The sequence below is a fragment of the Somniosus microcephalus genome, chromosome 16 (assembly GCF_052327205.1).
Source record: "Somniosus microcephalus isolate GS21.2 chromosome 16, FLI_Smic_1.0, whole genome shotgun sequence".
Classification (NCBI taxonomy): Eukaryota; Metazoa; Chordata; class Chondrichthyes; order Squaliformes; family Somniosidae; genus Somniosus; species Somniosus microcephalus.
In genome coordinates, this window is record NC_141002.1 from 82,147,632 (window position 1) to 82,174,988 (window position 27,357).

Sequence of the window (27,357 nt, forward strand, 5' to 3'; positions counted from 1 at the left end):
CTTTGCTTTGTTATTGGACAGCTGTGTAGCCAGGATAAACGTTCTGCCAATCTACGTCAGCAGCATTGTTATATAGAATGATTAGTCCCCTGAGAAGTGAACGTGGTCAAATCGTGCTCTTAGTAAGCACGGTTATTAAGCGTAATAGAATAATTGGACTGGTGGCTGGAAAATACCTAGACATTGTAGTTACTGTATGTGCCGTGGCATGGAAATAATTGAAGTGGTCTCAGCAAGACATTGGATCATGGAAAAGATACTGCGTACCTTGGAATATAAAGGTGTTGTTTTTAATAAAACTACTAGAATGTCCAGGCAATGTGTCAAAGGTGATGGGGTTCTTGTCTTTATCTATAATGGTGGTAAAGTCATAAGTATGAAGGCCTTTAAACAGCTGGACCCAGATTCAATTCTCTGCCATTGCATTAGAAACCTTTACTATCTGTTTCCAATGGAAGTTGCATTTTAGCAACTCCTGATTACTGTTAAGAAGGTTTTAATTTCCAAAACTCTTTCTTACTTCAAATCATTAAATATTGCAAATTAAAATAAATAAAATATTAAGGCTTATTTATTAAACTTGGTTAGACCGCACTTGGAGTACTGTGTACAGTTCTGGTCGCCATATTATAAAAAGGATATGGAATCACTGGAGAGAGTGCAGAGAAAATTTACAAGGATGATACCAGAACTGTGAGGTTACACCTATCAGGAAAGGATGAACAGGCTGGGTCTCTTTTCTCTTGAAAAGAAAAGGCTGAGGGGTGACCTAATAGAGGTCTTTAACATTCTGAAAGATTTTGATAGAGTAGATACAGAGAGAGTGTTTCCACTTGTGGGGAAGAGCATAACTAGAGGCCATTGATATGAGATAGTCACCAAGAAATTAAATAGGGAATTCAGAAGAAACTTCTTTACCCAGAGAGGGGTGAGAATATGGAACTCGCTACCACAGGGAGTGGTCGAGGCGAATAGTACAGATATACTTAAGGGGAAGCTAGACAAGCATATGAGGGAGAAGGGAATAGAGGGTTATGCTGATAGAGTTAGATGAGAAAAGACGGGAGGAGGCTCGAGTGGAGCATAAACACCGGCATGGACTGGTTGGGCTAAATGGCCTGTTTCTGTGCCGTATATCCTATGTACTTCTATGTAAACGTGAACTGCATGGTAGATTCTCTACAGGGTCACCATGACTCTGTAAACTTCCATGATTTCCTAAAGCTGTTTACTTCTCTGTTTTTCATTCCTTATTTAAATTTTGATTCACCTCCTGGGGTTTGCGCTATTCTTTCTGCTTTTCTTGACTGTTAGTTGAAGAAAGGTCCCTGTTCACAATGCAAACTTCTCTTTTATCTTCATAGATGCTGACTGATCTATTGAGTGTTTCTAGCATTTTCTGTTTGGTTTTAAATTTCCAGCATTTTGCTTCTTACTTGATGTTTTTTGTCTGTTCTTTGTGCCATTTTCAGCACCTTGATTTCTGTTCTTTCAATGTTGCTCTTTATTGGTTTAGTTGAAATAGTCCAAGTAAATCTCACAGAAACACAATTTCATTCGCATAAATAAATGACTTTATAACCTTAAAACAGAACCAATTGAGTTAAAAATAAGGCTTTTTCATGTACAGGAGATTAAATTGCACAGTTGTGGAACTGACTGTATCATGTAGTACTAGAGGTATTCATTAATTAAAGTCATTTACTTTTCACCCTTGTTTATAAGCCCCTACAGTGTTTTGTCCCACCCTACCTCTGCCAGCTCCCACATCCCTACATCTCAAATGCCGCATGAACACTCTCGACCTCTCTCTTCAGCAGCACCGACGCACTCTATCTCAAAGCTGTCCAGGTCCACAGTTCCATTTCATCCTTCGACTCATCCGACGCTTCAACAAAAAACTTTTTTTCTTCCTTTCCAATGTCAAGGATCGCAAGCTTCATCAACTCTTGAACACCAACGCCCCTCCGGAACCTTCTTCTCCTTCACTTTCCTCTGACCCCCCTTCTCCCAATCTCACCCCCTGCCGCGTCTTCACTATCCCCTCTGACCTTCCCCTCTCTGACCCCGAACGATCAGTCCTCAGCAAAGGCCTGAGCTTCATCCCCTTACGCCCCCACCTCAATGAATTTCGAGCTCGGCACGATGTCGAGCTCTTTTTCCACCGCCTTCGTCTCCGTGCCCACTTCTCTGGCCAGGAGTCTTCCCCCCGCACGGCTGACCCTTTCTCCCGCTTTCAGAATTCCCGTTCTACCTGGACCCCTCCCCCTGGCCTCTTACCCTCTCTAGATCTTTTCATCGCTAACTGCTGCCATTACATCGGCCGTCTCCATTTCTCTGCTCCCCTCACTCACTCCAACCTACCTCCCTCTGAACTTGCAGCACTCCATTCTCTTAGATCCAACCCTGACATTGTCATTAAACCTGCTGACAAGGGTGGTGCTGTTGTTGTTTGGCACACCAACCTCTACCTAGCAGAAGCTAAACGCCAACTCTCCAACACCTCCACCTACCTCCACCTGGACCATGACCCCACTACCGAGCATCAAACCACCGTTTCCAAACTGTCACTGACCTCACCTCCTCTGGAGATCTTCCCCCCGCGGCCACCAACCTCATCGTTCCCCAACCCCGCACAGCCCACTTCTACCTCCTTCCCAAGATCCACAAACAGGACTGCCCTGGTAGACCCATCGTTTCAGCCTGTTCTTGTCCCACCGAACTTATTTCTTCCTATCTCGACTCTATCTTTTCTCCCCTTGTCCAGTCTCTTCCCACCTACATCCGCGACTCTTCGGACACCCTCCGCCACTTTAACAGTTTCCAGTTTCCTGGCCCCAACCGCCTCCTTTTCACCATGGACGTACAATCCCTCTACACCTCCAACCCCCACCAGGATGGCCTGAGGACGCTCCGCTTCTTCCTTGAACAGAGGCCCGACCAGTCCCCATCCACCACTACCCTCCTCCGCATGCCTGAACTTGTTCTCACATTGAACAACTTCTCCTTTGACTCCACTCATTTCCTCCAAATTAAAGGTGTTGCTATGGATACCCGCATGGGTCCTAGCTATGCCTACCTTTTCATGGGATACGTGGAACACTCTTTGTTACTGTCCTACTCGGGTCCCCTCCCTCACCTCTTTTTCCAGTACATTGATGACTGTATCAGTGCTGTTTCCTGCTCTCGCCCTGAACTAGACAATTTCATTCACTTTGCCTCCAATTTCCACCCTTCCCTCACCTTCACATGGTCCATCTCCGACTCTTCCCTTCCCTTCCTCGACTTCTCCGTCTCCATCTCTGGGGATAGGTCACTGACCAACATTCACTACAAGCCCACTGACTCCCACAGCTACCTGGACTACACTTCCTCCCACCCTGCCTCCTGTAAGGACTCTATTCCATTCTCCCAGTTTCTCCGTCTCTGCCGCATCTGCTCCGACGATGCCACCTTCCACACCAGTGCTTCCGACATGTCTTCCTTTTTTCTCAACCGAGGATTCCCCTCTACCGTGGTTGACACGGCCCTTGACCGTGTCCGTTCTATCTCCCGCACTCCTGCCCTCACCCCTGCCCCTCCCTCCCGTAACCACGATAGGGTTCCCCTTGTCCTCACCTTTCACCCCACCAGCCTCCACATTCAACGGATCATCCTCCGCCATTTCCGCCACCTCCAAAGTGATCCCACCACTAAATGCATCTTCCCCTCCCCTCCCCTTTCAGCATTCCGTAGGGACCGCTCCCTCTGAGACACCCTAGTCCACTCCTCTATCACCCCCAGCACCCCTTCCCCTTCGCCCGGCACCTTCCTGTGCAAGTGCAGGCGATGCAACACCTGCCCTTATACCTCCCCCCTTCCCACCGTCCAGGGCCCCAAACACCCCTTCCAGGTGAAACAGCGATTTACTTATACTTCTTGCAATCTAGTATACTGTATTCACTGCTCACGATGTGGTCTCCTCTACATTGGGGAGACCAAACGCAGATTGGGTGACCGCTTTGCGGAACACCTCCATTCAGTCCGTAAGGATGACCCCAAGCTTTTGGTCGCCTGTCATTTTAATTCACCGCCCCATTCCCATTCAGACCTCACTGTACTCGGGCTCTTGCATTGTTCCACGGAAGCTCAGTGTAAACTCGAGGAACAGCACCTCATCTTCCGATGAGGCACTTTACAGCCTTCCAGACTCAATATCGAGTTCAACAATTTCAGATCATAACCTCGGCCCCCATTACATTTTTACTTATTTTTTATCCACACCTTTGTTTTGGCCCTTTCCCCCCACTTTTTTTTTCTCTCCCACATGGCAGCTGTCTCCCATTCTGCCAGCGCATTTCACACCTAATCTAGAGCCGTCTTTTGTCTCCACTAGTCCTATCACCATCTCATCTTGTTTTGAATACCTCTTAATGGCCCAGTCATTCCAGGCACAACGCGTGAGTACGGACGGGGTACTCACGCGTGTGCCCGGAGGAATTGCCGGTTTTCAGCATGCACAGCCGGCATTTCCTGTCCTCTGACCCAAGGGGTTAAGAGGCAGAACGCGTGCGACTGCACAGGCAGCGCGTGCGCAGTGAAATTCCTTTTTTTCCCCCAGAGTTGCCCAAGTGTAAAGGCCTCCGGTTTTTACGCATGGAAAAACCAGACGTAAGTATTTAGTTTTACAGGTAAGTGGGCTTTTAGTACAATGTAGAAATTTTTTTTCCACAGGTTTATTATTTTTAAAGAATTTACAGTGAGGCAAGTTTAGTTTTAGACCCTATTTTTTAAAAATTTATTTTTTCAAAAAATTGATTAATTGTTTAAAACATTTTTTTAAACTTATTTATAGTTAATATAATCAGTGGAATGTTTTTTAAAATTTTATTTAAAGTTAAAGTAGTGTTTTGGCAGCCCATACTTTTCAAGAGTTTGACAGCTCTTACTGTCAAACTCATGAATGAGTTTCCCCTCCCCTGATTGGCTGCACAGTGCTCACCTGATCCCAGCCGGCACATCGCACTAACTACGCCGCTGGATCAGGTAAGCACAGCGCGCCGACAGCTGAACCAGGCCAGTGACAGGAAATGCGAGCAGGCCCGGGCTTCAGATGTCGGCGCGCAGGGTGAGTGCACATCGGGGGCTTGCACGTGCGGCAAGCTGCCGATCCTAATTTCAGGGCCAATGTCTCTTCACTTCTCTTTTGTTCTCTCCCAGCCTGGCCTTCAGTCTTGACAAAGGGTTTGACCCAAAACGTTGAATCTATTTTCTCTCCACGGATGTTGCCTGGCCTGCTGAGTTTTTCCAGCATTTTCTGTTGTTATCTCGAATGCTCTGTTCTTCAGAATTCAGACTCCTGTTCTGCCCCCTCCCTTCATCCCACCATTGGTCCCACCATTCACGAGCCTCAGTCCTATTCTCTAGAACTCCCTCCTTAAACCTCTCCAACTCCTTTTAAAACAACCTTTTAAAACCTCATCAAAACCATCTCTTCAACAAAGTTCTCTCTCTTTTTGACTCTGCATTTATTTTCATAGCACGCATCTGTGAATTGTCTTGGGACATTTTGTTCTGTTTAAAGTGCTGATTTGTCATTGTATGACAAAGGGATTGTATTTAGAATATTCACCATGCTGCACTTAATGGCACAATATAGATATAAATTAAAAATATCCTCAAAATTATGAATATGGAATATATGATTTTTTTTTATGACTGTCATCATTGGAAGGTTATACAATATACATTTTACCTTCACGTGTAGTTTGCTGCAATGTATACATTGTAAACACACAGAAGAAGATGCCAAGAGAATTTCTTCTTTTATCTACTCTTTAGCTCAGCTGATTAGTTATAAGCATCTGGAATATTTTAGCTACCTGAAAGAAACAATAGGGGGAATTTGAACTTTCTCTGACTGACGTGAAAGGAGAAGGGGAGCAGTTAAGATGCAGCGGCCCCATTTCCCGCTCCATTGCCACCAATTCCCCGTTTTAATGCCAGACAGCAGGTGAGGTCCCACTGGACTCTGGCGGGAGTGGGGGCCAGATGGCATTTTAACCCACTCCTGAGCATGGCGCTCGCCACAGCCTCCCTGCCAGGTAAAGCTGTTGGGAACCCAATGAGACCTTCCAAGGGAAGTTTAAAAAAAAAGCCATCCTCAGTGAGGCTAGGAGGATCCACCAGGATGCACAAGGGACCCACAAGGAAGTTCCAACTCTCTGCAGGTTCAGTGGGTAGCACTCTCACCTCTGAGTCAGAAGGTTGTGGGTTCATGTCCTACTCCAGAGACTTGAGCACAAAATTTCAGCTGACACGCCCAGTGCAGTACTGAGGGAGTGCTGCACTGGCAGAGGTGCCGTCTTATGGATGAGACATTAAGCCGAGGCCCCATCTGCTATCTCAGGTGGACATAAAAGAGCAGGGGAGTTCTCCCCGGCGTCCTGACCAATATTGATTCCTCAACAAACATCACTAAAATTGATTGTCACATCATTATCACATTGCTGTTTGTGGGAACTTGCTGTGCACAAATTGGCTGTTGTGTTTCCTACATTACAACAGTGTCTACACCTCAAAAAGTACTTCATTGGTTCTAAAGCACTTTGGGGCGTCCTGTGGTTGTGGCAAGTGTTATATAAATGTAGGTCATTCTTTCTTTCCCTGCTGCCCCAGGCTCTCCACCCACTCCCCTGCCACAAGATCCTTGCAACACGCCCCCCCCCCACCCCACCCCTCCCAGACTTTACTTGCTGTCGGCAGCCTGGTCATCTTTGTTTCCACCCACCCCAGCCCCCGCTGACCAACTGCAGCTTCCACCCAAAACGGGCAAGCAGCTGGCTAGCGACATTCAAATGAGACGTGGTGGTTTTACATCGGATTACATAGAATATACGGCACAGAAACAGGCCATTCGGCCCAACCAGTCCATGCCGGTGTTTATGCTCCACTCGAGGCTCCTCCCGTCTTTCCTCATCTAAATCTATCAGCATAACCCTCTATTCCCTTCTCCCTCATTGGCTTGTCCAACCTCCCCTTAAATGCATCTATACTATTCGCTTCAACCACTCCCTGTGGTAGCGAGTTCCACATTCTCATCACTCTTTGGGTAAAGAAGTTTCTTCTGAATTCCTTATTTTGATTTCTTGGTGACTATCTTATATTGATGGCCTCTAGTTATGCTCTTCCCCACAAGTGGAAACATTCTCTCTGTATCCACTCTATCAAATTTTTCATAATTTTAAAGACCTCTATTAGGTCACCCCTCAGCCTTTTTTCAAGAGAAAAGAGACCCGGCCTGTTCATCCTTGTATACCCTTGTATACATATTGTATACCCTCGTATTTCTGGTATCATCTGGTGTCATCCTTTAAAATCTATCAGGCCTCCGCTCCCACCAGTTTCTCACTGGGAGTTAAGATCTGCCCTAATATTTCTGTGTACCTAGGCCCTAAGCTCTCTGCCTCTCTACATCTCTTTCATCATTTAAGATGCTACTTAAAACCTACCTCTTCTGTCCTAATAACTCCTTATATGGCTCGCTGTCAAAGTTTGTTTGATAATGCTCCTGTGAAGCGCCTTGGGATGGTTTACTACATCAAAGGCGCTATATAAATGCAAGTTGTTGTTGTTTGCTATGCGGCCCTTTTTTAGCGGAAGTTTCTGAATAATTTTGTAAATTGGAACCCAGAGTCAACAGTAAATCAGGATTTGGGTTGTTTAGGTGACAGAATGGCATTGCGGCCCACTCTTGATTGCCATCCCATGATCCCAGCTGGAATGTGGATGGGTGGATGTCAGGTAGGCGCCGGATCAGGCTTGGCTGTGTTGCTCCCACAAATTGGATGCCTGACAACACTCATTATGCAGCTTCACAGATGAATAATGGCCAATTGGGCAAATAAGTGGCGCCTGTGGTACCATACCCCAGTATGAATCAGCACCTTCCGGAGAGGAGGGGAAGAAACTGGCAGCAGAAAATAAAAAACAACCATTAAAATACGGAATTATGTGAAATGAGGATTACACTCCCTCTTATTCTGACAATAAACAGCAGCTGTACATGGTTAGTACAACAAAAATTTGACAGTTGATTTAAAGGTTAAATACAAAATCTTCCATATGTTAGATTAAAAAAAGAACTAGTATTAACTCTGTCCCTCTATGCTTGTCTTATGTGGCGTTTCCAGGAAATGCAATGATACAATACATTTTCGGCAGGGGCAGAAAATCAGCCGTAGCCAATCGGCTGCTTGTTATACAACCTCCTCTCCCACTCCGTTCCCCCACCTCCCCCACCCCCAATCTTTCTTTCCAGTTTTTTGCCCCCACTGAAAGTGAAAATTGGCTCCGTTGTATGTTGCTGTCAAGAGTTACATGAACAAAACTTCCCAAAATGCCTGATCGTAATACCCTGCTTCACTGGAATGTTAACTGAGAATTCTACATATATAGTAATAATTAGGAAATGAAACAACCCAAGCCATGCATGAAAGAAAGAAATACCTACGTATTTATATATCGCCTTATCACGTTGTCAAACACCTCAAAAGTACTTCATAAAATTAATTACTTTTTGGACCACTGTCACTGTTGCTGTGTAAGTAAACACAAGACCCATTCTGTGCTTCAACAAGATGAAAGGCTGGTTTATGTGGGCTTCTTGGTGGTGCTGATTGAGAGGACTGTCGGCCGGGGCACTGGGAGTACGCCTGTTCTCCTTTAACTAGTGCCATGGAAACATCCACCTTTAACATGCAGACAGGATCACGATTTAACGTCTCACCCAAAGCATGGCGGCTTCGAGGGAACTGTGCCACGGTCATTTTCAGCCATTTTAACTTAGAAGAGGGAGGCGTGGTGACATGGCCCGATTTGAACTATTTAGCGTTTAGAATAACTTGTATAGGATTGTGACTCATTTCATCCTTCACTCAGCCACCACAGCACCTAGAGCTAATTCACTAGAAATGAAATATATTTTAACAGTTTATCTCAGAGCCTCCTAACTTTCTCCCTCTCCGACACATTGACAGTGAAAATGAGAATCCTGTACAAAAACAATAGCTTGCAAAGGAGTTGAAAGGAGAGGTTGTTCCTGTTAGTGACAGTCAATTCTAGGGTCACACGCTGGCACTGATAATCTTTACTTACATTCTGCTAATACTTAGAATGTGCAAAGTTTTGACCATGTAATTTATTGCGCTCATGCTGTGAATAAGTCACTTGTGCGTGTAGTGCTCACATCTTCAATCCTGATCTTTCATTGAATAAATTCTGTATTCAATGGTTTGTCATCAAATATTATGTCTATTTACGTTCTCCCTTCTCATTCACCTTGGGTGCAGCGTGTGAGAGACAAATTATCCAAAAAAATGTAGTACAGGAAACTAAATTTGAGTATTAGATGAAATTAATTGAAACAAATCCTAAACTAGTAAAACTTATATTATGAACCCTCCTTGAGTTCATTGTGGTGATCTGTAACTCCCGGGTGGGAGGTTGCGGGCGAGTGGGCGGGAAGCTGCGGGCGAGCTGGCGGGAAGCTGCGGGCGAGCGGGCGGGAAGCTGCGGGCGAGCGGGCGGGAGGTTGCGGGCGGGAGGTTGCGGGCGAGCGGGCGGGATGTTGCGGGCGAGCGGGCGGGAAGCTGCGGGCGAGGGGTGGGAAGCTGCGAGCGAGCGGGAAGCTGCGGGCAAGGGGTGGGAAGCTGCGGGCGAGCGAGTGGGAAGCTGCAACGAGCGGGCAGGAAGCTACAGGCGAGTGGGCTGGAAGCTACGGGCGAGCGGGCGGGAAGCTGCGGGCGGGAGGTTGCGGGCAAGCGGGCGGGAAGCTGCGGGCGAGCGGGCGGGAAGCTGCAGGCGAGTGGGCGGGAGGTTGCAGGCGAGCGGGCGGGAAGCTGCGGGCGAGCGGGCGGGAAGCTGCGGGCGAGCGGGCGGGAAGCTGCGGGCGGGAGGTTGCGGGCGAGCGGGCGGGAAGCTGCGGGCGAGCGGGTGGGAAGCTGCGGGCTAGCGGGCGGGAGGTTCCGGGCGAGCGGGCGGGAGGTTGCGGGCAAGCGGGCGGGAGGTTGCGGGCGGGAAGCTGCGGGCGGGAAGCACGCCTGCTCCTCCTGGCCTCACCGAGGATAGTTTAACACTTGCCTTACTGGGGCCTCTTCTTCCTGCAGATCAGGTTTCATTGAGTGAGGCGACCATGACTGGCACCCTACTCAGTCAGCAGTTAAAATGCTATTGGGGTCCTACGTATATTATAGGACTCCGATTTGCATGAATATATGAGGCTCCCACCTGATTCAGACTACCTAGATGATATAATGTTCCTGAAACTGGCATTGAGCTTAATTGGAGCAGTGTATTACTTACATAGTATTACATAGAATTTACAGCGCAGAAACAGGTCATTCGGCCCAACAGTTCTATGCCGGTATTTCTGCTCTACAGGAACCTCCTCCCACCATACTTCATCTCACCCTATCAGCGTATCCTTCTAATCCTCATGCACTTATCTAGTTTCCCCTTAGCAAAGTGTAGTAGACCAAAGATGGAAATGTGAGAGGGAGTTAAAGTCGTGAACCACAGGGAGGTCAGGGTCACACCTGCAGACAGAACAGCAATATTCAGCAATGCAGTCACCTAATCTGTGTTACATCTCCCCAATGTAGAGGAGGCCACACTCTGAGCTTTGAATGAAGTATACTAGATTGGAGGAAGTACAAATATATTGCTGGGTCACATGGAGTGCTTGGGACCCTGGACTGTGGTGAATGAACTACTGTTACATTCACTGCGGTTGCACGGGAAGGGTAACTGAAAGGTGGCAGAAATGGTGGAAGATGATTTGGTGAATGCAGAGGCTGGTGGTCCTAAAGGTGAGCACCCTACACTTATGAGAGAAAGGAGGGCAGATGAGGCACAGGAAATGGGACCAACAGTGTCACGGCTCTGGTGAACCACCGTTGAGGGGAAACATTGCCTGAAAAAGAAAGGGAATTGCAGCAGCTCTGGTGTGGAAAGTGGAATCATCAGAGCAGGTACAATGGCAATAGAGAAACTGAGAGAAAAGGATGGAGTCCTTACAGGAAGCAGGGTAGGAACAAGCATAATTCAGATAGATGTGGCCTTGTAATTTCATCAGTAAACTGATAGAAGACACCATCAACAGTGCCATCAAGCAACACTTGTTCCCCAGTAACCTGCATGCTGGCACTCAGCTCCTGTGCTCCTAGAAACACTCAACTTCGGACCTCACCACAGCCTTGATCCAGACATGGATATGAGAGCTGAATGCAAGAGGTGAGGTGAGAGTAATTGCTCTTGACATCAAGGCAGCGTTCAACTGAGTAAGGCACCAAGGAGCATCAGCAAAACTGATGTCAGTGGTGGTGGTGGTGGTGGGGGGAGGGCTGGTCTATGAGAAAACCCTCCAGTGCCTGGAGTTAAATCTGACACGTGTGAAGATGATGCAAAAGTGCTCCTCCGGGCCCCCAAGGAAAGTTTAGGCCTCCCCTGCACTCCCACCGCCCCCCCCCCCTGCCCCACACCCTCCCCCCTCCACTCCTCCACACGCCCCACACCCCACCACCAATTGCTAGGTCCCCCTGAAACCCACTCTCTGTGACTTACCTGAATGCTGGGGTCCTTTCCTTCAGTCCAGCTGCTGCTTCCTGCCGATTTCAGGCACGCAACTCACCGGGCCCATGCAGATGAGACCTGGGCATTAAAATCGTCCGAGCCTCACATTGCCAAGGCCAGGATGGTTTGCCGCCCACCTGATTTCCACCCCCCCCCCCAAGTTACAATCAGAGCTTATGTGTCTGTGCTGACCAGTTTATAATCGAAATTCAGACTAAAACGTATGTTTTTCATTACATTATTTTCAATCTGTTGAACAACTTGGGCTGTTCTTAGTGCAAGCCACTCTATGACAATGACCATTATGCAACTCTCTGCAGAAGTGCCGTTGTAGAATGTGGTTCCACCATTGGCTCTGACCGGACAAGACAAAATGAGTTTGTGCTTTTCATAATTTGAATGAAGCGATTGGGGTCTGGTAGTTAACTGGAACTCTTACAGAATTCACTGAGCGGTGTAGACAAGCTGGATAGGTTTGCAGTTAAGCCTGTCTGGTGGTTCTAATGGCGAGTCTTTTGTATAGTTGATCAATGAATAAGTTGATCTAGTACAATTTAACTCTATGTATTCAAGATTAGGGAGCCTGCCGTTATTTATCAAATAATTCTGAAAGTTATTCATCATAATCTGTCAAAAAATGAGTGGTTGTGTTTATACATTGTTGCTAAATCCGGAAGTTTAGTTGCTAGACTATTCAACAGCCTTTGTTTTTGCAGACATTAGTCACTTAGTTTTCTGGTTTTGCGTATGCTTCGGTCATTAAATTCCAGAATTGGGTCATGTTCTGTCAATATTCCAGTATTTGAATAAGACACAGATGAGACTAAGGCAGACTCTTCACAAAGTCATTAAACACGTTAAATGAAAAGGAATTAGTGCACATGGAGTGGGCTGGACACTAGCTCATGGCTATGGTTCCCCGTGTGATGATCTCCCATTCTCAGTCAAGCTGTCAGGGTGAAAACAAAATGCCTCACAGTAAGAAGGAAAGGAAGACTGGAGGTCAGCAATGTACTCATGTCTCCTGCATTTCCTAGCAACAGCTCATGACCCAGCATAAATAAAACCTTCAAGCAGGTCTCCCACCCATCCTCTCAACTGGAAATGACGTGTGAGATGAAAAAGGAAAATGGACTGGCTTTAAAAAAAAGAAGTGCACAGTTTTGATTTCAAGATGCATGGATCTTTTTATTTTAGAAAATAGAATATCTAGATTTTAAGATGGAGGTTTTTTTTTTGGAAAATGTGACTTTGCAAAGTAAGGACTCAGATGTGTAATTTCTAAAATAATGATTATAAACTGAGTTAAATGAGGGAGGCGAAATGAATCTCAGATGGTCCTGTCTGTAATTGTAGGAATGTTGGGGTGGGGGAATTTTCTATCCTTCAGTCACATCTGTGGGATTGAAGCTGCTACCTAATGATTAGACAGGATGTAGTGCAGTCTGTTAATATTAGTGACAGGAAAAATGCTGCACATTGTGTGGTCTTATGATCTACACCAGAGTGTGCTTGCCATTAAGAACAGACCTGGAGAATAAAGCAATATCTCAGGGGTAGAAATGCATTGAAAATGGGTAATATCAAACTTGGCGTGTTGATATGAATGGTTGAGATCTTAAACATTCTGTATAGTTTCAAATGTAACAAAAACCCATAAAAATGAATCCTCTCAAAAACTTTGTCTGATACAAGATGAATTAAATCTTTCCCTGCAACCATGCCTGAACCTACAAAAAAAAGCTCCACTGACTATCAGGATTGAGTGAGTGACTGTTATCTATAAAGAAGGTGCCTTGATATTCTTACTTTAATCTTCATTCTCTAAGGTAGAAAAAAGTTGTAATATTTGCATGGCAAATCCGAATGTTTCAAAAAGATGACAAATTGGATTTTTGCACCACTGCATTTAGCAAATAACCAAACTGGTGACCCCCTGTTCCGTTTACATACATTGTTAATCCATTAGAAAAATCAATGCATGATAATGTGGCTGGCTGCCCATCATGATAATCTTTCAGTGTGACTTGCAGCGGATAGTTGAATCCAACAGCACTTGTAAAGAAACTAAGGAGGAGATTTGGAGGGTGCCTGCTGGGTGGAAACGGGGGGTTGCACCCTGAAAATTGCGGGGAATGACTTATCAGCCCATTCCCACTGACAGTGTGGCCGACACTATCTTCCGGAGAGCCCACCCTGAGTCAGGTGGTAGGTCCTTTTAATATGCAAATCGTAGTCCCATGACATACATAGAATCCCGATTTTGCTATTTTAAGACTCAACTGAGCAGAATGTGCGCTGAGCACATTCCGCACAGTTTCAGCTGGTTGTCCAGCCAAAGAGTAGCCCAGAAGGTACGTTTTTATTTATTTTTGTCAAGCCCGGAGCAACAACAGTGCTCCTGCGGGCTCCACATAAATAACGTGGGCTGTGGTCGCACTGGGCCTTCCCCCTCCCGGGAGCATAGAGAATAAAGAATGATAAATGCTTCATAATGATTTCAAAGTTGTTATTTTATATTATACACCATGTAGCTCGCAAGTAGCTTTTCCATTTTTTCGATCCTTTGTTTTGCTATTCATCTATTTCTGTAGATGATCACACTGAGCAATTATCAGCAAATAATGCATTCTCTGTATTTTATAAAATAACTCACTCTCTGTTACTGAACATAATACTCCTATATTTAATGCAATTTTATCCTTTGTGTTATTGCGAATAATACTCCTGGATATGCTGTGCTAAATATACTTTCACACTGTTTGGCTTGGTCATACTGTTTCCACAATAATAGGACAGAAAGCAGGAGTAACTATGCAGTACATACTTGGACTGTAGCCTTTCCAGACATGTATTGCCTTCAATGTATTTTGTTTATGAAAGGTATATGCAATTCAGATTAAATCATATGGTAATTATATGCTCAGCTCTCTATCTAAATTAAGATGAACATTTCTTCCGGATAACATCAACAACAACAACATCCTATAATTATGCAATTGTTTAAATTCCCAAAGCGTAACATGTCTGAGTCAGGACTACTGGGTAGAGCCTGTACTGTAATCTAAGACTGCAAAAGCATTAATGTGCTGGAAGCTGGGGGGTGGGGGGGGGGGGTTCATAGTTTTTAATATAACACTCTACATTTACTTAATGTCTTTCCCATCAGAAAGCATCTCATGGTTCTTTACAGGAGGAGGAAGCAGGAAGTAGTAAAGATATAAGAAAGGTGAATATAGGCAAGGTAAAAGAGGTACATTTTGAAGAAGCTTTTGAATGAGACAGAGTGTTCCAAACCTCTGAAGGCTCTAGCATTGGTTTATAGTGTAACAAGATTTGGTAACTTCAGCTAGGTTTTGGTCATGCCCATAATGTTGGTGCATTGATGTAGGATGAAGTTGCAGATGGAGAGATCCCAATTCCCCAGAGAACAGATGTTTTGCAGAGGAATATGGAGTAGATGTATAAGAGAGAGAGAGAGACCTGCCAAGGGAACATTAGAAATGGAAGCAAAGGTGATGCTCACTAGCTTCTGGCTTCAGCACCAGACTAAATGATGCACTGGAGAAAAGCTACAATGATTCCTTATCCAGTAATATTCGGACTAGGCCCAAATTTCTGAAGCAGTTGTTTTCAGGATCCAGATTTGAATGAACCCATGACTGGAATGGCCAACAGACTCGGGGATATCCATTAAAACATCTGCATGGTGAACTTGGCTGAATTTTTAAAGAGGCACTTTGAGTGTTCCACAGAGCTTTTCCAGGTTTCTATGGGGTCAGTGTGATTCAGGCTTGGTGCAACATGCAACTTGCTCAGACAGAATGGAGTCTCTGCCAGAGACCCAGTGACACTGTAAATAATGCTGAATTAACTTATCCTGCCAGTTTAAGAGTGCACAAGACAGGCCTGGGTCAGGAAGCCATGAGAAACGGTACAGTCAATACAAACTCGTTTCATTCATGATGGATGCTGATTATGAATTGGTAGAATGGAGCACTGTCCAAGGGCATCTTAGAATAAGCAAGAGAATTATACACACAACATAGCTATAATTTCACATAACTGTTTCCTACCCCACTGAAGTGCCTCAGGCTTTGCTGGAACCTGGCTTTCTCTCTCTCTCTCTGTTGTCTCTCTCATTTCTCTGGGTGCACTTAAACTACAATGGTAGCATCAGTACAAAGTGGTACACACTGTCTAGTTCTCTCTAGAGTCACGTAACTATGAATTTACACTACAAGGGGCACAAAGTCCTCAGCCTTTCCAATTCACTTGAGCTATAGCTCTGTAGTGTAGCAAAAGGGCCAGAAAATAGACCATGGCTCAGATCTACCAAGTACCATCCAGCGATGGGAGTTCCTGCAGTGCCTTGTAAGGGCAGGTCCTCTGCATATTCCTTACAAGGCCACTGATATGGAGAGGACAGAGCCAGTGGTAGGCTGGGTGTGGGGACTTCCTATGTTGGGAGTTTACATGACCTCAACCTAGTAGAAGGCTGGAGCATCTTCAAAGGCCACACACGCACAGAGAGAAGAGGTGCACCAGTTTCTTCACTGGTGGAAGTGGGACCCTCCTGGCAATCCAGGCCTGGATCATTGCCAGAACAACCCAAAAAAGGTATGGCATTTTACAGTATTGGTTTGCCCCCCCACCCCCCCTGTAAAGGGGGCAAATGTGGGCATCTTTTGGGGAGAAGGAGACCTGGCATACTTCACTAGACTTCCCACTCTTTTCAGAGCCCAACATTTTAGCATCAGTGTAAAGCAAACCCACTTCACCCTGACACAACTACTGTTGTGCAAATGTTGATCTCTGTCAGTCTGTGACCATTAGTGTCAACAGTGGGATTTAGGGCACCCTAGCTCTTGCACTACTCACGCTGGTATATGTTAGGTTGAGTTTATTGCGGCTGTGTCTTGTAAAAGATTTCCCTTCACAAATGAACGTACTTTATGTAGGGTTAAATTCTCAATGAAAAGAACTGAATCTTGTCACGATCTATTAAAGTCTGTACAATGAGTTAATTTTATATTTAAAATAACTGACACTCCAAGATAAAAGACAGAATTACAGTAGATGCTAAAATGTTTAAAATGACCCCAGTAAAGTGTAAAATAATCAATATTTTCTGGGAAGAGAGAGGGAGAATGCCAGCAGATCCTTCCAGAAAAGAAATCTGGGGCCTTCAACTTGACCATCCCTTTCACAAACATCTAAATCCATTACTGCTGCAAACTATGCTCTTCTGTGTCTGAGGTTCTTTCTCCTGCGAGACAAGAGGTGGAACGTTGGCTCCATCTGCAACTTGCATTACAAGCCTATGTGCCACTGTGCTTTCAATGCAAATACTTATTTTTATAGGTCACAGGCCTAATTTCAGGGCTGCTTTTCTGTAGTCAGCTTTGTGGGGGCCAATCCAGCTTTTTTGAAAATGTTAGTTGGCTTTTGCTGGATTTCTAGGTTGGTGTGTGTGCTGCTTTAGCTGAATACAGATTGTATTTTGCATTTTATAGCTTAATTTTAAGTTGAAAATCAAACTATGGAGAAATGGGCTGTTTTGATTCAGCTGATTGCTCTCTGTCTTAATTGTGATAACAGGCAATGCTGATGTAATTCATATGGTCACTATTGCTTATTTGTGTTTGCTGTGGAAACAAACCAAAGCTGCTACCATACTAATACAAATGTCTTTTTGCCTGTTGGGTACGTCTTTGAATTATTCTACTCTTTTACTATTAGTGCCTTATAAAAAAAAAAATCTATAATTATAGATTTTCTGATTAAAAGTATAGGTAATAAATACAGTTATTTATTGGTCTGTGAGATCAATAAATATAAGGGATTATTGATATAAGTGATATAGTTAGCACCTGGACTGATATGGTGCTCATAATTACTTTTATTTGTACATTAACTGTAGTAAAGGGCAAGTGTGGAAAAATGATTGATTGTACAAGAGGTTGGCCCCTAATTTGCAGTCAGCGGCGAAGCAAAGACGTTCGTCGCTGGCCCCAAAGTAAGCTTCGCACAAAGATCTCGCGATCTCTGTAGCGAGAAGTTCAGCTTTTCCGACGTGCAGTTGAAATCAGCATAAGTTAATGGGGAATGCCTAACGCGAGCTGCTGTATCACAATGCAGAGTTCTTGTAAGGAAGTCTTGTTACAATTGTACAGGGCTTTGGAGAAACAACACCTGGAGTACTGTACACAGTTTTGGTCTCCTTATCTGAGGAAGGATATACTTGCCTTAGAGGCGGTGCAATGAAGGTTCACTAGGTTGATTCCTGGGATGAGAGCGTTGTCCTATGAGGAGAGATTGAGTAGATTGGGCCTATATACTTCAGAGTTTAGAAGAATGAGAGATGATCTCATTGAAACATTTAAGATTCTGAGGGAGATTGACTGAGGGTAGATGCTGAAAGGATGTTCTCCCTGGCTGGAGATTCTAGAACTAGAGGGCATAGTCTCAGGATAAGAGATCGGCCATGATCTTATTGAATGGCGGAGCAGGCTCGAGGGGTCGTACGGCCTACTCCTGCTCCTAATTTTTATGTTCTTATAGAGTCATACGGCACAGGAGGCCATTCGGCCCATCGAGTCCGTGCCTACTCTCTGTAAAGTGATCCAGTCAGTCCCACTCCCCCGCTCTATCCCCATAGCCCTGCAAGCTTATCTTCCTCAAGTGCCTATCCAGTCTCCTCTTGAAAACATTGAGTGTCTCCACTTCCACCACTTCCATCAGCAGCGAATTCCAGGTCCTCACCACTCGCTGCATTAATATGTTCCCACCCGCTAGCACCCACCCCATATCTGTCCACAGCCCTTTTTTATTTTCCCCCTCATACTTCTACCACCCCACTGTCAGCCAATTCATGCCTCTGATTTGTCACACTGCTTGTCTGACATCCAGCATTGGATGAACAGAAATTTCCTCCAATATTGTTTTTATGTTCTCACAGACCGAGAAACAGGAAGTGAGTAAGCTTCTTTGATTCTAACTTTTTAAAAATGTTATAGAGAGCAACACAAAGATTGAGGCTGTCACATGGAGTAAAGGTAATCCTGAAATAAAGATGAACAAACTTAAATTTTTTTTTAATGTTTTTCTTAAAAATTGTAATATTTATTAAAATGGATAAATTTGACACGCCCCAAAATTAAAATTCATTTTTCAGGGCCATAACCTTTGTTTAGCAGTCAATACACTGTTAAAACTCCAGTTACACCTAATCCAACAAGGTCTAACTTTTAGTGGGGAATTTAACAGCGATATCGACTGGGTATTATGTAACAGCCATCTTAGACTGGGTATTATGTAACGAGAAAGGATTAATTAGCAATCTTGTTGTACGAGACCCCTTGGGTCGGAGCGATTATAATATGATCGAATTCTTCATTAAGATGGCGAATGAAGTAGTTGACTCAGAGACTAGGGTCCTGAATTTAAATAAAGGAAACTACGATGGCCTGAGGTGCGAATTCGGTAGGATTGATTGGGGAATGTCACTCAAAGGGTTAACGGTGGATAGGCAATGGCAAACATTCAAAGACCACATGGATGAACTACAGAATTTGTTCATCCCAGTTTGGCATAAAAATAAAACAAAAAAGGTGACTCAACCATGGCTAACGAGGGAAATTAGGGATAGCATAAGATCCAAGGAGAGGACATATAAATTGGACAGAAAAAGCAGGACTCCAGAGGATTGGGAGCAGTTTAGGATTCAACAAAGGAGGACAAAGGGATTAATTAAGAAAGGGAAAATAGAATATGAGAGTAAGCTTGTAGGGAACATAAAAACTGACTGTAAAAGCTTTTATAGATATGTGAAGAGAAAAAGATTGGTGAAGTCAAGCATAGGTCCCTTGCAGTCAGAGTCAGGGGAATTTATAATGGGGAACAAAGAAATGGCAGACCAATTAAATACATATTTTGGTTCTGCCTTCACAAAGAAGGACACAAATAACCTCCCAGAAATGTCGGGGAACATAGGGTCTGATGAAAGGGAGGAACTGAAAGAAATCAGTATTTGTAGGGAAATGGTGTTAGGGAAATTGATGGGATTGAAGGCGGATAAATCCCCAGGGCCTGATAATCTACATCCTAGGGTACTTAAGGAAGTGGCCCTAGAAATAGTAGATGCATTGCTGGTCATCTTCCAAAATTCTACAGATTCTGGAACAGTTCCCATGGATTGGAGGGTAGCTAATGTTACCCCACTATTCAAAAAAGGTGGTAGAGAGAAAACGAGGAATTACAGACCGGTAACCCTGACATCGGTAGTGGGGAAAATGCTAGAGTCCATTATAAAAGGTGTAATAGCAGATCATTTGGAAAACAGTGACAGGATCGGACAAAGTCAACATGGATTTACAAAAGGTAAATCGTGCTTGACGAATCTACTGGAATTTTTTGAGGATGTAACTAGTAAAATAGATAAGGGAGAACCAGTGGATGTGGTGTATTTGGACTTTCAGAAGGCTTTTGATAAGGTCCCACATAAGAGATTAGCATGTAAAGTTAAGGCACATGGGATTGGGGGCAAGGTATTGACTTGGATAGAGAACTGGTTGGCAGACAGAAAGCAAAGAGTTGGAATAAACGGGTCTTTTTCCGAGTGGCAGGCAGTGACTAGTGGGGTACCGCAGGGATCGGACCTTGGACCCCAGCTATTCACTATATATTAATGATCTAGACAAAGGAACTAGATGTAATATCTCCAAATTTGCAGATGACACAAAGCTGGGTGGACGTGTGTGCTGTGAGGAGGATGCCAAGAAACTACAGGATGATTTGGACAGGTTGGGTGATTGGGCAGAAGCATGGCAGATGCAATATAACGTGGATAAATGTGAGATTATCCACTTTGGTGTCAAAAACAGGAAGGCAGATTATTATCTGAATGGCAATAGATTGGGAGAAGGGGAAGTGCAACGAGACCTGGGTGTCCTTGTGCACCAGTCGCTGAAGGTAAGCATGCAGGTGCAGCAGGCGGTTAAGAATGCAAATGGTATGTTGGCCTTCATAGCAAGAGGGTTTGAGTACAGGAACAAGGATGTCTTGCTACAGTTGTACAGGGCCTTGGTGAGACCACATCTTGAGTATTGTGTGCAGTTTTGTTCGCCTTATCTGAGGAAGGATATTCTTGCCATGGAAGGAGTTCAGTGAAGATTCACCAGGCTGATACCTGGGATGGCAGGAATGACGTATGAGGAGAGATTGAGTCAATTGGGCTTGTACTCGCTGGAGTTTAGAAGAATGAGAGGGGATCTCATTGAAACTTATAAAATTCTGGCAGGATTGGACAGACTAGATGCAGGGAGGATGTTCCCGATGGTCAGGGAATCCAGAACCAGGGGTCACAGTCTAAGGATAAGGGGTAGGCCTTTTAGGACAGAAATGAGGAGGAATTTCTTCACCCAGAGAGTGGTGAACCTGTGGAATTCTCTACCACAGAAGGCAGCAGAGGCCAATTCATTAAATATATTCAAGAAGGAGTTGGATATATTTCTTAAGGCTAAAGGGATCAAGGGATATGGGGAGAAAGCAGGGACAGGGTACTGAACTTGGATGATCAGCCATGATCGCATTGAATGGCGGAGCAGGCTCGAGGGGCCGAATGGCCTACTCCTGCTCCTGTCTTCTATGTTTCTATTACCACGGAAGAGCCAAAGTTTTCGTCAGTTTCCCTGATTTGACAGATCACACTGATTGCTGGCTGTGGGGGTGGGAGGGGGGGCCACTGCGCAGCCAGTGATGGAGCAGTGAACGAATGACCGCAACTTCAGGATTTCCGCGTTAGGATGCACATGCGCTACATCCTGAAGTTGCGGTCAGTTTCAGAGGTATAATAACAGCGAATGCTGTTTGTTCGTTGTTATTACCCACCACAAATTCTGGGCCGTTATGTTTTGTAACCAGGAGTTTTTAGATTAGTGTTATTGCAGTCCCTTATTGGACAAGAATGGAGAGTAATTAGATAAAAGGTTAAATATTAGACCTGCACATTCCACCCACCACCACCTTTTCTCCCTTCTCATCTCCTTCACCTCTTCTAAAGATGATGGAATAAAATGTTGATGATCCATGATTGTAATTTCAGAAGATTATGTGCCGTCATTTTATTTTGACAGAAGACCAATGTCTTTTTATCTGTTTGCTTTGTTTACAGAGGAGGAATGATTCAGACAAGTGAACAGTATGGATTTGTACATCATGCTCTGAGTCTTTATGAGAGCAAGATCTCAGCTGACACTAGCCAGTGAATCTGTCAGATAACACTCTTCACACACGACAACCTTTAATGCTAAGTCACATGGAAGTAAGATAAATGATCTCTTGAAGGTAATGACCTATTTATTACCTAGTCAAACAAAAAGTGGAATTGTCTCTCCGGCAGAAGGGTGATCCATGCTAAACTCAGAAGCTAGTCACAGAAGTTTGGGAATAAAATGTATGCCAGATTGATTAAAGATACCTAATTGAATGTTGTGTATATTTTCCAAAATTCTGTTATAGGAAGATGCAGATATCTAATATCATGAGGCATATTATCTGTGTCTAAGAAAGGCCTTTTATTTTAAGTTCAGTTCAACAATATTTGCAAACTCAGTGGTCTAAGAAACTGCATCAGAATAGCAGTGATGGTTGAATTTTTTGAGAGTCAAGCTTGGCAGAAATATAGCACCCAGTCCTTTAATGGATGTTTCTGTATTCTGAACTGGCACAGCTCTTGATGTGATTTATTAATATATACATGTGAAAAGTGCTATTACATAATGTGGTGAATTTTATTTCTTTACCACATAATTGTCTTGCTGCTGAAATGCACAAGTGTTTTATTCATGAATTTTAAATAACCGTCCAATTCTGGAAACTTTTAAAACTCTCTAAATGTTTTGTATGTAATGTAGATGCAAATTTTTATTTGTGATATGGTGTAAAATGGTATGCATATTTATAATCTTAACTAGCAGTTAACTTGCACAATGTTAAACAATCACTATATGTATTCTTATGTCCATGACAATGTATTTCTATTGAGATTGTCTAAATGTACAAGCATCCTAGATATTAAGCAAACTCTGTGATTGACACAGCATTGTTTGCTCACTCTACATATATATAGATATATATATATATCTATATATATACACATATCTTTTAATCAAATTGAACGTTGTGAAATAGTGTCAACATTTTGTTTCTCTTGGCAGACAAGAAGTGCACTGTATAAATCTATGGGAATATATATACTAATGTAATAATGGAAGTCCAAAAATATGAAGCATTGACGTTGCTTTATTCTGTATGTGGCTACTTGGCATATGTTCCAGTTGATGAGACATATTTTAAATTCCTTTTTTGTCATGTGCAGGAAATTGTTTACATTAATAAGTTGTTTACAGAAAGCAGTGCAGAATCTGCACAGGGTAACTCGTGTTTTTATTCAGCACTGTTAACTTTTGTGTATAATGACAATAAATACAACAGATTTTTGAAATCTTGTTCTTGTGTGTATATTTTAATTGGGGAAATCCTCAGTGTTCCTAGTTCCACCGTTACCCAGATAGTTGGGACCTGAGTGTATTACAATATCTTGTTCTTGTAATTTATTCGATTGTGCCTTTAAGAAAATGTATACATCAAGCTAAAAGATGTCAGTGCTGAGGAATAGAATATTTTTCTAATATGGGCACCTAGTGCCAGTGTCAAGCAATTCCCAGGTCACAGCCTAAATCAGAGAAAACACCCCTCTGCTCTACACCAATAATGGGCCTCATCAGCACCCATGGAAAAGCATCACCAATTGCACAAGTGTGAGTATGTTCTTTTTCACACTTAAGCTGTCACTATGCGCCCCAGCAGAGATTGATAACTTAACGGCAATTAATGACAAATATGCCAGTTTTGTTTTGTGGGTCCTCTCCCATAAGGAATTAGTTTGAAAGACTGTCCAGCCTCACTTAGCTGACAGAAAGAAGGTTCCATTTGCCTGAGCAAGAATTAAACCCAGCTCCCAGAGTTGAAAGGTTGACGTCAGCTGTGGCTCAGTGGGTAGCACTTCTAACCTCTGAGTCTAGAGATTTGTGGGTTCAAGTCCTGCTCCAGATACTATGAGCACAATAATCTAAGCCAGGGAGTGCTGAATCGTCCGAGGTGGATGTTAAACTGAGGCCCCGTCAGAACTGGAGAAAGGTCATCGACCTGAAACGTTAACTCTGTTTCTCTCTTCACAGATGCTGCCTGACCTGCTGAGTGTCTCCAGCATTTTCTGTTTTTATTGCACTTCTAACTTACTAGTTTCAGTCGGTCTCTCAGCATAACTTTCAGCATGTAACTTTATAAAATATTCCCACTGCGCAATTTGTTTAAATGGTTTAAACATTTGAAGGGGTGTGTGTTTATTCGACGGATTGTAAATAAGACGGGGTTGGTTGCGATTTTCAACTGTACCGTTACAGTAAATTGCCTTCTCGCAGATTGTATTAAAAAAATATTGCGGTTGCGTCACAACCTAAACCGGGATAGAACGGAGCAGTTTTGACACTGTCATCACAGTTACTCAGAGGTGGCTGTGCAACGCTAGGCAAAATAAATGCCCCTTTATGTCTTGTCTGACCATGAGGGAAGGATGATTTCAGAGAAGTCGCACGGAATGACACTCTGTGATGAAAGATTCAAAAACAATTGAATAGAAGGAAGTGGTCGTCACTAACTTTTTCCCCTGAAGGCACATTTCCTTTCTACGCTTAGCTTCGGCGGTCTGTGCTGAGTGCGAGCATGTAACTTAGCTACAAGAATCAAGTAAAAATGGATACTCCTCTCTTCATGATTACTTTTACGTACGCGTCGCTGGCTTTATCTGGTGAGTAACTTTATTAAATTCAGCACTGCTCCATAGCTGTGTAGGAATCTGTGTTGATTATTCCACGTTAACCCTTCCCAGCACTCCGGGGCTACCGAGCAATTTGGTTTTAAATCAAACGGAAATGAGTTTTGTACACAACCGTACAGTTCCCGATAACAAACCCCGCGCACACATCACACTGTGAGATCGTTTGTAGTATCTGATCCGAGCTTGTAACAAAGGTGTTAGAGTTGGTGAAATAAATAGAAATATATACTGATGTCTTCCGGTTTCGGAACCGATTGGTTCTCCCCGTCACTCTGGAGGGGACTGCAGTCACAGTCTAAGTGAACTTGTGGCAATTTCACAGAGTTATAGAGTGTGTCACTGTAACACTTGGGGTTAGAAAAATGAGACGTTTGTCCGCATTCTGGGAATGTCGAACAGATGCAAGCAACCAAGAGCAAGTGAAAGTTTGCAAGGAATCTGCCCCAATTTTCCCTCCTTGTGCTGTTAGTACAAATGTGGAATGGGGGGCGGGGAGAGAGAGATGGAGAATTCCGTTGGGATCTTGGCCCCAGTGTCTTTGGCCTTGCGAACTCCGAAGTTTAATGATCTGAAATTGTTTCCAACCGCTTGAAGCTAAATATAAGACAAGGGATGTGTTTTATGTCAAATAATTACAGAACTTTAAGTGAATCTTCTCGGTGTGAGACAGTGTGACTGAAATCCTGTTGAAAAGATGTATGAAATGTTTGTTCGTCACAGTTTAATGTCCATGTACAGATTTTTTTATTGAGCTGCATGTTCAGTAAGGGAGTAGGAGACGTTTCTTGATGCTTTTCTAGTCTTTTGACACTAACGCTGTGTGCGTGACTGGTTTAACTGGCTTGTGTGTGTTGCTTGTCCTTGCAGACGGATTCCTAATCCTACATGCTCGGAAGGAACAATGCCTGCTGGGCAACAGCGAGAAGGTGTTGGTTGGCGCCTGCAACCTGACCAACCGGTGGCAACAGTGGCAGTGGACGGAGCAGAGCAAACTGCGCCTCTTGCAGATGGACCAGTGCCTGGGCTTGGTCAGCTCGAGGCCCTGGCCTTCTCGCACCCTGGCCCTGCAGGACTGCGCCGGGGCGCCTCGGTGGAAATGCTACGACAACCAGCCGGGCCGCATCGGGCTCGCCGACCAGGAAATGTTCCTCAGAAAGCTGGGCTACCTGGCGGTGGTGAAGGCCGAGACGAAATACCACGATACCTGGCTCAAGTACGAGCTCGGGGAGAACGGGCAGCCCGTTAAGCTGAGCATATGCCCAACTCAAGGTAAGATCCTGACAATTGGCCATGAAGGGGGTCACACTGGTGTCCAGTTGTTAAACTCCTCAAACCCATCAGATTAAATAATTATCAAATGGCACTACAGTAACAGGTCTTTGAGGCCCATTTTATATTGCAGCACTTTGAGGTCACAATACATGTCACACAATGTACCGCCTCTAATTGTGGGCATATATATTAAACACATGACAAATCTCGTATTAATTATATTACTCAGAAGGCTAGAATTTACCAATCAGTAAAACTGAGGTCGCAGGTAAACCACCTTGGAGGAGTAGAGGTAGGGGGAGGTCCTGCTCTTTATGTTGTCTGGTGGGGCCTTAACACAATGCTGATTTAAAATTGGGGATTTCAAATAGTCATTGGACATACTGAACTTGTGAGTAGTCCGCAGGTAAGAAGTCGTACAGTATTGGGATGTTAAAGAACAAATCAAAGTACGATCCCAGTGCCAACGCATAGGCAATCGGCCAGTTGTCCTTTATTTTACTTAGCACGCCTGTGGAGCAGGTTGGTTAGTATCTTAGCAGGGTATTTTAAAAACTTTTGTTGTGACTTTTGTGCCCAGCAAAGCAGGAAGCAATACTGCCAGGAATAAAGCACTTTCCACTTGTGGTGCCTAATGACAGCAGCAGCCTACTCCTGTGAGATATAATCGGGTTTATACAGAGGGAGTAAATCTCCTAACAATGCACTTCCGCTCCAGCCTCAGAAAAGCGCCTCCTACTGCATCAAAGCGACATTTACCCGTTTCTCTTATCAGCCAAGCAGTGATCTTTGTGAGCGAAATTCCTTATTTAGTAGAACCTCAGCTCACGCCCCATGGGTCACTTGGAGTTGCACTGAGACTGGCCAAACTCGTTTCACATAGGACCTTAGAGACAGCTGGCAGAGACTTTCATCTCAACAGTCTCATCTCATCCCTCAGCTGCACTTGAACCCAGAGCTTATTAAAGGTTAGACTAGTGTTCAACCCACTGCACAATCCCCTTCCACTAAAACAGGGTTTTACTGAGGGTTGGTGGTCTTTGGAAAGAACATTTTTGAGATGAAAATTCTGGATGAAAAGCCAGATGATATCACAGCTCGAGGCTGAAGCTTCTCTTCCTTTCCAGAGTGTAAAGTGCATAATCTGTACTTTGAAAATTCTCTCTCCCAGAGCGCTGTAACATAAAAGGATGGCTGGCTGTTTCCTTTCCGAGATGATCTGAACGTCCACAGCTCACTTGGAGAGGAAGGATGTGACTGTGAGACGGGCCTTGACTCGGCCGAAGGTTACTTCAAGTTAATGAACTGGGGGATGCTGATTTGGAGCTGGGTCTGGGAACAATTTCCCCCAGATAGACTGAGCAGATTAAAAAAATACTATTCACATTGTTTTTTTAACAATCTCTTTAACGGTAATAAGAGGCGAGGGCAAGCGTTTTCTCTCAATCGCGTCTATTAGTTTCAGGTCCTTTTAGGTGTTTTCCATTTCCGTGGCTGTGCAATACTTGGGGATTTCAAATAACACGGAGACCGGAATTTCGCGAACAATCTGTGCTTCCTGACCAGGTTGACTG

At 44.1% G+C, this 27,357-nt stretch overlaps 2 protein-coding genes across 4 annotated transcripts in view; both read left to right on the forward strand.

Annotated features, from left to right (window-relative positions):
- ptprr (protein tyrosine phosphatase receptor type R) overlaps positions 1-23,135 on the forward strand; it is a 263,856-nt gene extending 240,721 nt beyond the window's left edge. For all 3 annotated transcript variants that reach the window (XM_086009336.1, XM_086009337.1, XM_086009338.1), the window contains one exon: positions 21,785-23,135. In XM_086009336.1, the coding sequence (XP_085865462.1) occupies positions 21,785-21,878 (94 nt within the window). In that variant the 3' untranslated portion in view covers positions 21,879-23,135. The remainder of the gene's footprint in view (positions 1-21,784) is intronic.
- An 898-nt stretch (positions 23,136-24,033) lies between these two features.
- The window catches only part of ptprb (protein tyrosine phosphatase receptor type b), a 121,908-nt gene continuing 118,584 nt past the window's right edge, over positions 24,034-27,357 (forward strand). Inside the window, exons 1-2 of the mRNA XM_086009343.1 lie at positions 24,034-24,481; positions 25,379-25,780. Coding sequence (XP_085865469.1) covers positions 24,427-24,481; positions 25,379-25,780 — 457 coding nt within the window. The 5' untranslated portion in view covers positions 24,034-24,426. The remainder of the gene's footprint in view (positions 24,482-25,378; positions 25,781-27,357) is intronic.